Source organism: Gavia stellata, chromosome 2 (assembly GCF_030936135.1).
Source record: "Gavia stellata isolate bGavSte3 chromosome 2, bGavSte3.hap2, whole genome shotgun sequence".
In the NCBI taxonomy this organism is placed as follows: Eukaryota; Metazoa; Chordata; class Aves; order Gaviiformes; family Gaviidae; genus Gavia; species Gavia stellata.
The window spans coordinates 15562491-15578977 of NC_082595.1; the positions used below are offsets into that span (position 1 = coordinate 15562491).

The 16487-nt window shown below is 39.7% G+C and overlaps 1 protein-coding gene across 1 annotated transcript in view; it reads left to right on the forward strand.

The window, feature by feature from the left end:
- PRKCE (protein kinase C epsilon) overlaps positions 1-16487 on the forward strand; it is a 299850-nt gene that overhangs the window by 241633 nt on the left and 41730 nt on the right. Inside the window, exon 11 of the mRNA XM_059835828.1 lies at positions 6537-6691. Within this exon, the coding sequence (XP_059691811.1) occupies positions 6537-6691 (155 nt within the window). The remainder of the gene's footprint in view (positions 1-6536; positions 6692-16487) is intronic.

Below are 16487 nucleotides of genomic sequence, written 5' to 3' on the forward strand. Positions count from 1 at the left end.
CATCCAATTGTATGAAAACATAAATGAAAGAAAAAATGGTAGTTCAAGTAGGCTGGTAAGATTTATCAGTTGTGAATTTTACTTGAAGAGTCCATGTTTGATGCCTTTCCTGAATTGTCTGGTTTTAAGTGTTGTAAGTTTAAGTGTTGTAACTGGGAGACAAAAAACAGTAGTGAAAAGATTTGTTCTCAGGCTTGTAGCATGGATGCACATCTCAGATTTGAAAGTGGGAGACAGATTGCATTTTGTACTGTAATGTTTCAGTAATGAGGCTGTGCTGAACTGCATGTTGGGTACCCCAGCTGGTGGGACTCATTTGAAAGAAAAAAAAGAGTTTTTACTCTTCAGATTGCAGTGATAATTGTACTTGGCCTTATGTCTATCAGTGGCTTGTCTTTAAGCTGCAATCTAACGTTAATGAGATTTTAATTGGAAAACAAACAAAGGACAGGCAGGTTAATGACTGATAACAATTTTTTTAAAATCTTTTAAGGACTACACAATAATTAATGTAAACAGTACATCAAAGTCTTTCCATGTCTAAGCTTTCATACAGGGTTTACATAGAAGCTTGTTCCTCAACAATGGCATTTTTCCACATCTAAACAACTAACAGACTGTATAGTGTCATCTGTTAAATCAAAACTGATTGGCAAGATTATCTGGTCTTACTAGTAGGAAAGTCTTGGTCATTAATCACACCTCCAAAAAAAGGAGCTGGATTGAGTCTGTTATGTCCAGAGAGTTTATTACTATTGATATTTCTGGAAATCACCCCCCTTTTCCCAATTAAAAACTTATACATTATTCTAAAAGAAACAAAACAATCCCATGCAACGCTACCAGCTTGGGGACGAGTGCCTGGAAAGCTGTCTGGCGGAAAAGGACCTGGGGGTGTTGATCGACAGCCGGCTGAAGATGAGCCAGCAGTGTGCCCAGGTGGCCAAGAAGGCCAATGGCATCCTGGCCTGTATCAGAAATAGTGTGGCCAACGGGAGTAGGGAGGTGATCGTGCCCCTGTACTCGGCACTGGTGAGGCTGCACCTCAAATCCTGTGTTCAGTTTTGGGCCCCTCACTACAAGAAGGACATTGAGGTGCTGGAGCGTGTCCAGAGAAAGGCAACGAAGCTGGTGAGGGGTTTGGAGCACAAGCCTTATGAGGAGCGGCTGAGGGAACTGGGGTTGTTTAGCCTGGAGAAGAGGAGGCTGAGGGGAGACCTCATCACTCTCTACAATTACCTGAAAGGGGGTGACAGAGAGGTGGGTGTGGGTCTCGTCTCCCAAGTGACAAGTGACAGGACAAGAGGAAATGGCCTCAAGTTGTGCCAGGGGAGGTTTAGACTGGATATTAGGAAAATCTTCTTCACAGAAAGGGTTGTCAGGAATTGGAACAGGCTGCCCAGGGAAGTGGTTGAGTCACGATGCCTGGAGGTATTTATAAGATGTGTGGATGAGGCGCTTAGGGACATGGTTTAGTGGTGGACTTGATGATCTTAAAGGTCTTTTCCAGCCTAAACGACTCTATGGTTTCAAAAAGTTGAAGCTCTATCCAATGGAACTCATAACATCTAAAAACAAGAAAATATAAACCGGTAGGAAGTGCGTATCATATATAGGCTGGTGTTAACAAAACATACATAAATAAAACTAAAAATCAGAGAATGGTTTTGAAGAGGGAAGGTTATGGTAATAATCAGAATAAAGAGTAAAGGATTATTTAGAAGGATTTACTGTGGAGCTAAAGGGTGACTATTTTGAATGTCAAGGAGGAGGGAAAACGAAATTAGGGCACAATTAAAGGAGTGGAATGAGAGAGAAGATGAAACAAGATTTATAGTTTTAAGTGACAAGTGTACTTCTCCAGATAGCAATAGGGACAGAGACGAGAAGAGAGGTTGCTTTTAGAGTCCAGTTTTGAAAACATAAAACATGCAGGAGAGTATCTCAATTAAGAAGATCAAGAGATGAGACCGGAATAATAGAGATGTCAGGACAGGCAGTTATGCATTCTAGTATAGTATTTAAAGCTGTAGTCAGAAAATACTATGGAAATACAGAGTGAAGTTGAACTTTTTCTGTCTTGACTTCTAGCCTGTTTATTTCATGTCCACTTTGCTTTTAAAGTCTCTTACCCATGCTCTCTGCTCTGTTTTTCTTTCCATTTATTATTTTAAGTATTCTCATTCAACCATACCTTTTGAGAAATTCAATGAAAAGCAGGTATGATTAAGGGCTAAAATAAACCCTGTGAAAGAATCTAATTACTTCAGAAAACATACTCGTTTACTTTGCAGTACTTTTTTTGCTTTATAGTTGCCAAGAGAGGATTAATCTATAATGTCTTTGTTTGTGATTTTGCCTTTTATTTCAGTTTATATAATTAAAGAGTTCCCAGGACTGCTTTACATTTATTTTGTTCGTCAAAACATACTTCTCAAATGTTACGAAAACGGAGTCTGAAAATAATGCAGTCCAAACCAAACCCATTCAATTTTCTCTTGGAACACAATGATAAAGTCATACCTTGTAGCTCATTTTTAACTGAGTAAACACTGTGTTGTCCCTCAATGCATAATTCTTTGGGGCGTTCACTTTATATTCTCCCACTTCAATATTTGAATGTATCCTGGTGATACATGTAGCGAGATGCATATAATCAGGCATAATACAGTTATTTCACAATTACTGTTTGAGGATGAAATCTTCTCTGCCTTGAAGTCATAGAGGTCTCATTGGGTCACTCTGTGTGTGTACTTACATTATGACAGAAAGGAAATAGAGTATTAGGAACCTATATTTTGATCATTAACTTTTGATGAAAGATAGGGAAAAATGTTTAAGTAGCAAAAATCAAAATAGTGTCTCTGTTGTTGTTGAGGTTATGGGAATCAGGAGAAAAATGGACTTACCAATCTCAGCTCATTATTCATAAAATAGTCTCTCTTCTCTTGCATCCTCTTTTCATGTAAATTTGAGTTCCAGCTTATCATGCCATTGTCCTGAGCAAAAAAAAAAGACCAGACAGCGTTTTAAGGAAGTAGTTTTCATAGGGACTGAGTATATTTCACCAAAAAAGATGGCACCTTCTAATGTTGAAACTCTGGTCTGCTGTGCATGTTGTGCATCTTATTGTTTACCCCATGTTAGTGGGTGAGAATTAGTATTTTTCTTCTTTCCCAGTCTCACTGTAAACAGAGAACAGAACTTTCAAACTACTTTTTTTCTGTGAATTCTCATTAGGAAGTTGAAACGTGCACCCAGCAAAGCTGGAAAAGTAACTTGAAATATCAGTGTCTAGCAGAAAAATACAACAGCAGAGCAATTTCAATCACTGAGCTGTTAATTCTGGTTTTAGTAGGTATACTTGTGAAGAGGTGCTCAACTAAGCTGCAGAATCTGCCAGAAATACCCATTCACATTGAGAATGGGATGTGCATAATAAGGAAGATGTGAAAGAGGATAGGAGAGTTAGCAGTCTCCAGTTCTGGGAATGGAGCTGCTGCTAAAGCTTTTGTTCACACTGTCTAATGACAAGATATTCTGCTAAACAATCCAGGTTAAGTTTTAGGTTGGCTAAACTGAAAAAGTCCTACAAGGGACTGAACCAAAATAAAAGAACTTGAAGTTTTAACTAAATACAATTACTGATATTTAGAATCAGCAGTTAGGCATCTGGTGAACATCACAAAACATATTCGTTCTGTTTGGATCAAACATAAGAGTATTTAATGTAAAAATTATACAATGCATATTGTGACATGTTAGGAAATGGCCCTGATCTATACAATTGTGTAAACCAGCCTTTTGGTTTTGTTTGGTTTTTTTTTTTATTGTGCACCATACCCAGCAGTTGGAAGAGTGGTGGCATCGCCATTGGGAGCAGCAGCTCCCAGCTCAGTGGCGAGTTGAGGATGACCGTTTGGGAGTCACAGCTGTAAGCCACAGCACAATCACTTTGCATCAGCATTGTTTGTTTTATGCTTGTGATACAGGTGTAGCAAAAGGTAGCAATGTTGAGAATGCGTATGGCTGCTCAAGGAAATGTGAATTGCAGGTTCCTTTTCCTGGTTGTGCCCACTCACGTCCAGACTTTTGAGTTTGGAAAGGTTAAAATAGCAATGTAAGAAGGTTCAATTTGAGCAAGTGTTAGGAGATGTTACTTTAGCCAAATGTTAGTCAGACGCTCCCCAGCCTGCAGTCCAAATGGGTTTTGTACTTGAAACAGTGAGCTATATCTGTGTGAGATAATCTAAGGCGATGTGTTGCAAAGGGACACTCAGACCAAAACTGCTATTCAGAGATACTGTCTGTAGTGCAGCGATGAGAAGCCTAACGAAGGACAATGCCTGTATCTCCTTCGTAGGGATGTTGTATCCTCTTATGCTACATTACAGTACCAATATAGTTATGCTTTTGATTGACTTTATCACAAAACTGACTGCATTTGGTGTTATCCTTAAGCTCTAGCTTCTGCAATTATAAGGCCATCTGAGAGCTATCAGATTTTCTGTTAAAAGCAAGGCTGTAATTCTCATCAATTCCAGAGAGAAATCAGAGAGACAGCACAAGGACCCATATTTTTGCTTAAAACAAGCAAAGGTGATATTTAAAGCCTACAATAACGTCAAGAGATCTACACTATGATTTTGAATGTTTCTTATCAGCAGTATTAAGCATTCCAAAAAGAACAGAGGCATAGCTCTAAAGCTGTGCTCTTTTGGGTGTATGATACAGCCAGAAGCTTTGATGCTATTCTTTAGTAGGTTTTCCTTACTAGGGAATGGTAAGAAAAATGTTGGAAAATGTACCAAAGTTGTTAGCAGTGCTTTACCAAGAATGCCAGTCCACCTGGATCCTGAATTTGATCCAGCCTGGCAGTTTCTGTGTTCCCAAGATACGGGGGCAAAGGCACAAGGCTTTTTTCTGCATCCTCTTTCTGTAATCAGCAAAAAGTCAGCCAAACATTTGTAGCCTCCTCCAGGAAACATCCCTGATAAGTATAACATTTAGGCACTTAATGAGCAGGATTAATGCACAAGCTTAAGTTTAAGGATATTTTTAAGTGCTATGCTTTAAATCTGAGCCATAGAGTAGATGATTAAAGACAAACAGCAAACATTTATGAATTTCTGGACTCATATATATAAACTGTGTAATCTGCAGGCTTGGATTCACTTGTGGGAGATTAATTAACTTCCATCTTCTGTTGGTTTTGTTTGTCCAAAGCAATGCCACATCTCGTCTCCTTTTCTTCCACCCAGCACACCAGACACCATGAGCCAGAGCCAAACTGCAGTGTGATGTGAAAGCTGGAGAGGGGCTCCCTTCGGTGAAGTCCCATGCTTACACACCTGTGTATCGTGTGACCGGAGAACGAAATGTGAGCTAATGCAGAGCGAGGAGTCTATGCTCAGATCCATTCTCCACGTCACATGAGAATTACCTCCACCTCTGTCTAAACTCATGTGCATATAGATGTAGATATTTTACAGAAAGGAAATAAAGAATATGGAAGTAGGCCTAGAAACCAAGGGTGAATGGGCAAAGAATTGATGATTATTTAGGGCTGTTAGTACAGATTAGGGAAAACTATGAAAATTTATAAGAACATTTACAAAAACAGGATCTAAATTATATCAAGTGGATGTGTGTCATTTCTTTGCCTATACCTTCATCTGCATTGTCAGTTTAGATCATAAATGTTTCAAGATGCCAAGCACACATTTAGTTTACTGGTGTTCTCAGTTCTGACTATTTCACTGAGTGCTTAACTTTTGGATTTTTTTTTCTGAAACACACCAAAATGGGGTGATTATCTGAGAATCTCAGTTGCTGTTCTCAAGTAAAGTTCATTTCTAGTTCTCCATCATGGAGTAAGGCTTGAAAACTTGAACTTTGAAGTGATAAGCATCAGAAGAAAATAAAAAGAATTTTATATGTATTTTAATAATGTAATTATATTTCATTGTCTTACGAGAGTTTGAAGCAATTCAAAAAAGCCAAATGTAAGCATTTGAGATTGGCAGTACTGGTTTCTATAGCTTAACAATTCTAATTTGTTTTTACATAATGGGGGAAAGATATTTTGCAGACAAAGTAGCTGGTAAGAAATAAGAGAAAAAAGAAGGAGCCTGAAATTTGCCCAGCAGCCTGTCAGTAGTTGACAGAATTGACTTTATTTCTTCATTGTTATGGCTAAGTTTTAAAAGAAACAGCATCATTTAAGTATCTCTGTTATTATACACAATTGATTATAATTCCATATGTATTTGTTGATGTGTGGAGATTGGTGTATGTGTTCCTTATTACTACATTTTGATTCTATTCCCTTTTTCTCATTTCTCACTTTGAGACTCTTGTCTTGTTTTCTTTAGGTTTGGGGGCTTTTGGTTGTCAGCTTTTCCTTTTTCAGAATTGTAGCGTATGTTTCTTTCATTTCTTGACGCAAATGCTGCAGTCACCTGAAGTGCAGCTTCAAGCAGTCCTTTGTCTGACTAAAAGAAATTAGCTAAATAGCACTGTTTAATTAATTTCAGGACCGCCTCTTCTTCGTCATGGAATATGTAAATGGAGGAGACCTAATGTTTCAAATCCAGCGCTCCCGCAAATTTGACGAACCTCGATCCCGCTTTTATGCAGCAGAGGTCACATCAGCACTCATGTTTCTTCACCAACATGGCGTCATCTACAGGTACTTTTTTTTAATCAAAAATAAAGCATTCTTGAGGCTTGGGACTGGTTTTGGCTGAAATCCTCTGTCTCTTAGCAACCACTTTTAGATTAGTTGTTTGTTCCAATTTGCTTACATAGAAGTTTTTTTGGCTGTTTATCATTGAGAATGTTAACATTTGAATAGCCTCTGCAGCAGTCGCCAGCTGTGTGTGCCAGTTTTGTATTATAGTCCAAATAAAGCGGTTTTGAAAAAGCTTGGCACAGTGAGACCCAGAGGTGACCTTTCTGCAGATCGGTGCAATCTCTGCACTTTCCTCTCTGTGCCATAGATTTCCTCTCAGTTTCTAACTCCCTGCCACTTCCTGAGTTTGTTTGTCCTAGTTGTCTCCAGTCTGATACAATCGGGATGGTCGTTTGCAATGCTTTACTTATGCCCCTTCCTCTTGGCTGTTTGGGTGAAGGCTTAGTCACCAGCAGGAAGTGGCTCTTTGCAGACAATTTTCATTTGCTTGCAAGTGCCCCACATCTAGCTGAACCTCCCCCCCCCCCATCACCCCCCAATCTCTAACCTTCAACACCCGTGCACACACACATAAAAAGTGCATATTGTTGCGCTGTGGTGAAGAATACGTTTAGCGATAGGCTTTTATTATCGAAAGTAAGGAATCACTTTGAAAATTTTCACCCTGGTATCAAGGTGTTTATTAAGTCTTTATCTTGTCATTTCACTCTTCCTCTCTCTTTTTATTTGTTTTTAGCAGCCTGGCATTGCTTGCGATAAATTCAGGCTTTCACAAGCAGAGTGCTTTACAGGTTTTGTGATACACGTCTGTTCTGTCTACTAAAAATTCTGAGTTCTGTGGATCTAACTGAGTTTTGATAGTCTCTTATATTCTCACCCTCTTTCATGTTACCAGTTTTGATTTGGGGTCATCATCTCGGGGACAGGCAGTCTCAGATTTCTTGAGTAGAAACATCAAGGTGAGGATGTGGAATTAGTCACATCCCTGGATTCATATTAAGGCTGCTCTCAAGAGTACTACAAATTGAAAGAAGTGAATTTGAAATGTTTAGTAGCCAGGACTGAGTGGTAACTTCCATCAGACGCCATTGGTGTTCCCACCAACTGGGATTCAAATGGAAACTTCTCAGAGAAGGAGTCTCCTTTCCAGAGACATCACTAACAGCAGGACATTGCATTTCTCAGGAAAATAAATCTCTGTGAAAGTGGTCTTTCAGTCAAAAGTCCGTTTTTCTTTAAAAAACTTGTTTGCTAGCTGCAGCTCTTAATCTCCAACTTTTATTAACACTGCTGTGATATTTGCATACTGGGTTGGACTTTAGGCCCTACCACTTTGTATAGGTCTGTTTTCAAGTGCTGAAGATGCAACACATTTCTTACCTTTGCTGCACGTACAACATTTCCTATTCTTGTCTGCATTTATTTTCAAAGCTATATGTTTGTACATTTAGATAGTAGAATGTGGCAACTTCAGAATTTCAAAAGTATCCAGCATATGGGAAACAGACAGGATTGGTGCTTTAAAAAGTGAAGGATTTTGAGGATTTGTTTCCATAAAAAGACTTGGGCTAATCTCCTCTTCCTGAAAACTGGAGTTTAGACAGTTTGCAATTAGCAGTCAGTTTAGCGATTTCTGTGAACCAGCAAGAAAGAATTGGTAAAATTATCTTCCCCCTTCTTGTTCTCTGTCTTCCCTCCCTGCTCCCATCCTTCGACACAAATCCCCTTCTCCCTCCTCTCTATCTCTTTTCTTCCTCTTTTCCCTAGTCTTATATGTAGCTTCTGCTGTGTCTTGGCTCCTAGCTGCATTGAATCGCTTCATGTGCCTGAGTTCTTTCTATGACTTTTTGTCATAGTGAAAATGCTTCAATCCCAAGAGAAATGTCATTCTGATGAGACAATGCTTTGTAATTTAAACTTTGCAGGATACTCTCAACTTCTGATTCAGAGACTATGCTGACATGTCTTTGGCATGCTACAGCAAAACACTAAAATTGTAAATGGTGTGTATATTGGGTGTATTATCAGAAGAGGCAAAAGAAGAGAAATAACATGAGTTGTAGGATGAAAGCAGAAAGTAAAAAAAGCAACAGGAAGAATATTAGGAACATATTTAGTTGTCTTCTGCTTTGACACAGGCTTTTGGATCTGGTCGTAGTTATGTCCGTAAGAATAACTCGTTTTCCCAACTGGGGGATACTAGTAGCTTCAACAATTCATAAAATGTATATCCCAGTTACTCTATAAAATACAAGTAGAAGGAAGAAGTTAGTGATTATCTTAAAAGAATTAATAGTAAGAAAATGTCACAATTCATTCATAGTGTGCCAGGCCCTAGGAGAATGCATTCGTTGATATCAAGCATATGTTAGAGTAGTTGTATTGCACAGAACAGTTTCAGCCCTATTATTCCGTACCCCGCTACATCATTTATTACAATGTTAAAAATGCATTGGGATCATGTCACTCCTTTACATCTCCAAAGCTCTTATTAGCTGGCAAACAAGGAAAGGAAAGGGGGGAAAAAAAGAAAAGAAAAAAAGAAAAGAAAAGAAAACCTATGCTTCTGAATAACTACCAGTCATAACTACCTAACATGCCTTCAGATATTTTAATAAAGAATGCTTGTCTTCTGTGTAATTATATCTCTAGAAAAAACATTGTGGTGTGAAATTAATGGTTGTTCTCCAAAGTGGGAAATGCTGCTTGTGTGGGCAATACTTCAAGGAAAGTGGGGAATATATAAATAAACTAAGATGTTTGATGGAAATGAAGGTTTCAAAATAGCTGCTATACCTTCTGATCTTTTTTCAGCCATGTATGTGGAAGTATTTGTTTGGAGCTAAACATAGTTATATTTTTGGAAGTAAATAACTAGCTTTAGCTCATGCTTTGGCTTGTTGGTTAGATTTTTAGAAAGTGCTATGATGATACTAAATGATCATCTTTTATAATAACTAGTTTATCCTCATTTCCCCTAAAGTTCAAAGAGAAAGCTAGCTCCCTGTTTGGCAATAGAAATTATTCTGTAAGTTCACGTTTTTGCAACTGGCCCAACAGTTGTTCCCAGACTTGTCCAATTATCTGTGTGCTCACTGGAATTATGTACCTTCCTTTTGTTTATCGAGTTTATGTTGGAAATAAAGATGAACCTCACAGTTTTTATATATAACGATGCTGCTGTTACTAAATGCATCTTGTATGATAGATAAACTTCAGGATAATTTTCAGTGTGGGATTTTTAAGGGTATAATGTTACTGTTGTTGTGTCAAAAACACTTCAACAACTTAATAAAAATATTTGCATTATCCCTTCCACCTTCCCTCTCATCTGGCATTCAGCTATTCAGGCATATGTCAAGCTGGGGCCTGATAAGACAAGTAGAGTCAGTCAGACCCTAGAGAAGTTTCAGTCGCAGTTTCTGGCAGTCGTTGTTTGTGTTATGCAATTGCACCACTTTGAAAAGATGTATCCAAGCTTCAGGAATTAAGGGCTAGACTATGAATCTCATTTTGCCTGTGAGCTGAGCTGGACTTTGAACTCGGTGATGAAAGGTTGTGGACTATGTTCACTGTCACCTGTCCCTGGAGTCTGGTATATTTAAAGTCAGTCATCGTCAGCTTAATTTATATTCTCATACAAGGAAGATGCAACAAACTGGGTGTTAAGAAACTGCCAGTTCCGTACTCCCCTCTTGTACTGACTTTCAACATTCCTGTGCCCTTTCCGCAGATATATGTAAATGTTACATATTCTCGTTTCACCTGCAGTTGTTGGGCTGAGGACAGGAGTGCCCAGGTGTGTGTCTCTGGCTCTCATTGTAGGAGTTCAAGTGAGGTGACACAAGTGGCCCACTCTGACCTGAAATACATGTAAAGAACTGTTGTCTCCCCAGGCAGGGACATCAGCACTAGAATGGGGTACCGCTTCATTAACATAAATGCCAATGTCCCCAGTCCATATTTGATTTAGGGAATAACTACGTGAGCTATAAACCTTGTTTCAGTGAAGACCTGATCTCTGGCATGCTCCAAGACCATTCAAGTGATTAAATGGGGTGCTTTTTCTGAAATAAAGAAGGAAACTGAATGTATACAATTTCAGTTCACCTGAGAGGATGAAAAATACCTTAACTGGGAAATTAGTGTCACCTGCTTTGGGTTAACTCATTCTTTTGGTTTCGAATGTAAGGTCTGTGAGATGTTGCCTTCAAATCATGCAGCACCTGGTCACAGGGGAGTCCTCATTCATAGCTATGGGTTGTCATGTTCCTCAGCAATATGGAGCAATAATCCAGTCTGTAACTTGCTGCAGCTTTCTGACTCTCTGTGCACTCCGTAATTAGTATGTTGGTCGTGATGAAGGATATATTAACACTGAATTGAGGAGAATGCAAATATAAATATGCTGATGCCAATCCTTGAATACCTCCGGGCTTTTTCCATATACAAATACCCTAAGAACTTGTTTGAACACTAACTTAATTTTTCCTTGGGTGATTAGTTTTCCCAGCATTCCCGTTTATCAGGGTAACACACACCAGTGTTTCAGGAAGAAGAACTACCTAAAATTAAAAGCACTTTCATTAGTGTGTTTTTACGTGAAATAAGAATATTTAGAAAGTCTGACTTCACTGGCGGTTGTATGATTCAGTGCAACCTTGGCAGAGTAACGAGGAGTTATATTTACACTGATGAAAATGTTTCATGGTCAGTGGTTAACATGTTAAAAGTCATCATTCTCCCAAGTTACCTTACTGTGTTATTTCTGAGTGGCAGCAGCCAAATAAAATACCCCTCTTCCCCTTTTTTTGGGGCTTTTTAAAATACAAAACTAGACATGGAGCATTTTGGTTTGACTTTGTTTTTAAGTATGTAGAAATCATCTTATTGCAACTCTAAACAGTTAAAGGTTAAATTGCTGCTTGAGCTATGGTCCATGAAGGAGGGCTAGAAAGACCTTGTACCCTCAGATAGCATATTCAGACCTAAGCACAGTAATGTTCTGAACTTAAGCCCTTCCCCACATAAACTGCCTGTTGCAGGAGTCTGCTACAGAGAAGTTACAGTTTGCTTCTGGCACAAGTGAGCAACAAACTATTTCCATCACCTTCAGTAAAAGCAGGAAGGAAGGAGTGAACTGTGCTGCTGCGTGTGTGTCTGAGTCCCAGTGTCTCCAAGGACTGCTGCCCAAGCCGTGCCACCTGGTCAGTGGTCCTGGCCGGGTTCGCGCCCCGGGCTACATCTATGCTCTGCTTGGCCTGGTCTAGTGTCCAAAACTGAGCGTGAGCTCCGACGGGATTTTAGGCAGTGGCCTCCTGCCCTCTTTGCACTTTTTCTTGCTGGATCTAGGCAGGCCAGCAGTCATGAAATGCAATAAATAAGCAGGATATCTTCCCCGCAGGAAAAGGCAGTGGGCTGGGGTGGAGAGGAGCGGGGCTGAGAGAGATGAGAAGCAGGAAGAAGGGTTGGTTCCCAGGCTTCTGGCATTTGGACCGAGGGAGTCCACCCTGCCATCTGCCCAGCTTATGTATTGTGCTAAAGGCTGCTGTCGTATAGGAGAGCCTTTGACAAGGTTTCCAGCTGTGGAAGGATGAGTAAAGGCTGTGGGAATAGGATATGAACCACGCGGTCTTGCTAACAGTAGAATGCTTTCTGAATTTCTTCTGGGTTTGGAACATATGGAAGTCCTCAGTTGGCTCTTGTGTGGGAGCTGGGTATGCAGAGGAGCAGTGCTGGGCAGTTAATATTTAGAAGGATAGAGCAGCACCATTGACCTCATTTGGGAATGGCAAGGTACTTCAGGGGGAGTTCCCGGTAGGGAGGTCAGCATTGTTTTTTTGCTTCATGTTTATTTGGTGCAAGATGTTTAATGACCGTTTGTATAGTGCTGTATTGTGTAAATAAAGCTATGACCTTTACCTTCTGATAACAGTATAGGAGTGAGTTAATGTTAAATGAGAGAGGGCAGGGAGTGGGAATCTGCCAGGGTTAATGCCAAGTTTACATTCCTCAGAGGGCAGCCATGTTCCGGTACGCTCAGTAGAAAGGGCGACAGCACTTCTCAACAGATAATAGCAGCGAAATGTTACAGAACTTATTTGTATTTATTTCTGGGTGAATGTCAGTGATTTTAGATGATTGATGTTTGTGCTTTTATTTTGTAACAGGAAGAAATGTGTGCGATCTTTCTGCATTTGATAAGAAGATTTTAACTGAGGGAAGCATACACAAAATAAAAATCCACTAGAGCTGCAGCACATGCAAAACTGAAATGTACTGACACAAGACAATCCCTGTAGTTTTCCTAAAATGCTGAGACACAGCTTTGTTGCTACAGAAACATATACACCAGTTCCAAACAAAATCATGTTCTTCAAACAATTTTCTAACAGAAGAAAGAGAATGCTTTTTGTTTCGCAGCACATTAAGACTCTGAAGGTGCTTCCTAAATGTAATTCTGCTGCTAACAGACAAAAGTTAGGACTGAATTTTGCTGTGCCCTTCAGTCATGTTTGTCTTCAAACAATGGAAAATATTTCTATAACACAGTTGCAGTGGTGTTGAAACTATGTCATGTTAAGAGTGAGGCTTTGTCTTTTTGCATGCTATTAAATGGATCTGCCAAAGTTTCGTAGTAATACAGAGAAGTGCACAGCAAACGTGCCTCTGAGGCAATAGGTGTTTCACGAAGATTTTGTTGTGCTCTTGAGATGCAACAGAGAAGTTGAAGAATAATCCAAAGTGTGAGATGAAAACATGTAAGGAGCTCTATTTAGTGTTTTTTAAATAATGACACTAAAAATACTAAACAACCTTAAGAAAAAATTTGGATGATACACTTTGGTAAAGACATTTGCGTACAACTCTTTCCATCTTTTGGTCAGAACCTTGCTACTTTTGGGTCTAGGTTTGCATTTATTCTCTTTGCCCCCTCTTCCACCCACCCCACTGCCCCCCCCCCCCCCCCCCCCGTAGTCTACCTCCTTGTTATAAAAGAGCTTATCACTTAGACGCTGCTCCAGCAAACATTTCATGCAGATCACTGGGCTCGTAGGCTGATTTTGATTCCGTGAGACCATTTTTATGCATGAAGTGTGCAGCTTCCTGGATGATTTGGGACCTTGGTTTGACTTTTCACATTGAAAATGTGTTTATTTTAAAATAGAAAATCATTACATTTGAGAATGCACTGTTATTAAAAACCATGTTATTTTGCTTACCATTGGAAAAGGCTGTGGAAAATGAGGGTTTAGCCAATCTGAAAGCTAACATGCTGAGTTATCACTGAAACTTTTGAAAACTTTGAAAATGTCAGTTTAGCTGACAACTTGTACTCAAATCTAAGAAAACAGAAATAATATTCACCAGGAGGTTAACTAAAATGTCCTAATGAACTAAAACGGAGAAAATACAGCCAGTAAGAACCCCAACATTTTGGGGAGTGCATCGAAGTCTCTACTGCTACCAGAATAAACAGTGGTAGGATTACATCAGAAGGACTTTGGACAGACTAGGTGCAGTCTAACCGGGGGAATCAGGAAGTGGAACAAAATGGATCAGGTGGCCATGACTGTGCTGAAAATGAGCAGAAAAGTGAGGGATAACAAGGTCAGAGTGGTAACGAGTCACTTAGCTTACCTTGTGTCAGAAGTAATGCCTGCCCCTCTCCTCAGCTGCCAGTGTTTCACAGACTCCAAACAAGCAGCTTCCCAGAGCAGCAGACAGTGGCAGGAAGACATTGTCTTCATCATCTCAACAGCATTGAGTACATGTGGAGGAGGCAGATGTAGAGCAGGGCTAAGCAGGAATGGCAGTGAGGCCAAGGCCAGATTTTACTGAGGTGGGAGTTTGTGTGGTTTCTGCACTGTGATACACCCAGGGATGGATGGCACCAGGGAGAGACACTCTCTTGCCACCACCAAATAGAATTTTGACCCCCCCAAGACCACTTATGTTGAGGGTATATTGTTTTGGATTCAAAAAAATTCCTATGGCAACATCCAGCTTATGAGGAGAAGCAGCACTTCTTCTCAGAATGTACACACCACATGGGTCTTCACTTCTTACCTCCTGCTTCTAGAATTTGTATTCAGTAGTCAGTCTTGTGAAACAGCAGAGAGAGAGAAAAAATAAAGGGGAGAGGCTAGAAATAATGCCAATACTTACATAGGTGTACGTTTTCCTCCAGACTTTAATTTCCTTCTGCTGATGTATGGAAGTCACAGAAAATACCATTCTTCAAAGCATGTCAAATATAAATAGTACATGCAGGTGTGTACATTTTTTTAACGTAGATTTCACAGTGGTAGTTGTAAAAGTATTCTTCACAAAGTATTCCAGTCTTAGGGCATGTGATCGCCCCTTCAAGGGGAGGGAAGGGTGGAGTGGCTTCAACAGTAGGTAGTCAATATAGCAGCTGGTATGTGTGCACTTTGGTATAGAACTGAATAATACAGAAGCAGTGCCCTAAAAAAAACAACCAAAGAAGGCTTGGTCAGGAATAACCCGAACTGAGGAACTTCATGTGTTCAAAACATGGAATATTAAGGATAAGTGAAATAGTAACAAATAAACATTATAGCACTTCACCAGGTATTTACTTGATTTACTGTAGGATTTCCAAGGGAGATCCTATGGTCTATTAACACCCGTTTAAAAAAATACCTAAATATATTCTAACACACAAATAATGAGTCATAGGGAATTGCTATGGTCAATTAAGTGGGTAATGGATATTTAAAAGCTTCCAAACATCAATAAATCTGAAACAGCTCTAAAGGAGTACTTGTAGAACAAAAATAATGTGCACTTAAGAAACTGCCTGAGTACATATTTGCCTAAACTTAACCACCAATAAGAGGACAGCAAGCGTTTATGTTACTGTATACTGAGGGCATAAAAAGGCATACCAAATGTATGCCAGTTCATTTGTTGATAATCTGTAATAGGTCCAAAGGGGCCCTAACTATTATAGAGAGGCCCTGATTTTCATTTATGTGAAAGTCTTTAAATACCTGATAGCATAAAAGGATCCTCAGATTATGATCGGGGAAAGTAGACAGCAGCTCAGCAGCATACCCCTTGGCATGGGGCTGAAGACAGTCCTTTGCAAGCGGTTTGAAGCTGCTTCGGCCAAAGCTCTCTGAGCTGGTTTCCACAGAGGCTGAGGGAGAAATGCCCAGGGTGGAGGTGAGAGAAACCCTTTGGACAGCACTAGGTTTTAGGCGGGTTCTCTTTTCACCTCTTGAAAATTCACATAAGAAAAAGGAGGGCATCTTGTGTTAGCCTCCACAAGATCATAGCGAGTGGTACACTTGCACACACAGTAGGACAAAAGTTATGGTTTTCTGTGGATGACCTGAGAGGGAGAGGATTTGGCTACGATTTTTAAAACATCTGCATATTGAATAGAAGTTGTTCTGTCCATGAGCAGAAGAGTTGAAAGAAATTTTGGAACAGCATCCTGGAAATTTTCTGTGTAGTAATAACAATAAAAACATTAACTGATATTAGTGACCTATAGCTTATAAAGCCAGAGATAATTCGGTGACAAATCTGGTATAAGTCATTACTTCTACAGCCTTTTCTCCCCTGGCTCAGCTCTGGGTGCTCTTAGGCCAAGATAATTGTCTGTATAAACCCAATCTGAGAGATTTAGGCTAAAATCCCAAAATCCTGCCATGGAAAATGGGGTTTATTTTTTACACACCTTATTTAATAGAATCCATTTAAAAAGCAATCAAACACAGTTACATTTGCCTAATTAGAGCGATGGTAGCATGGACATATG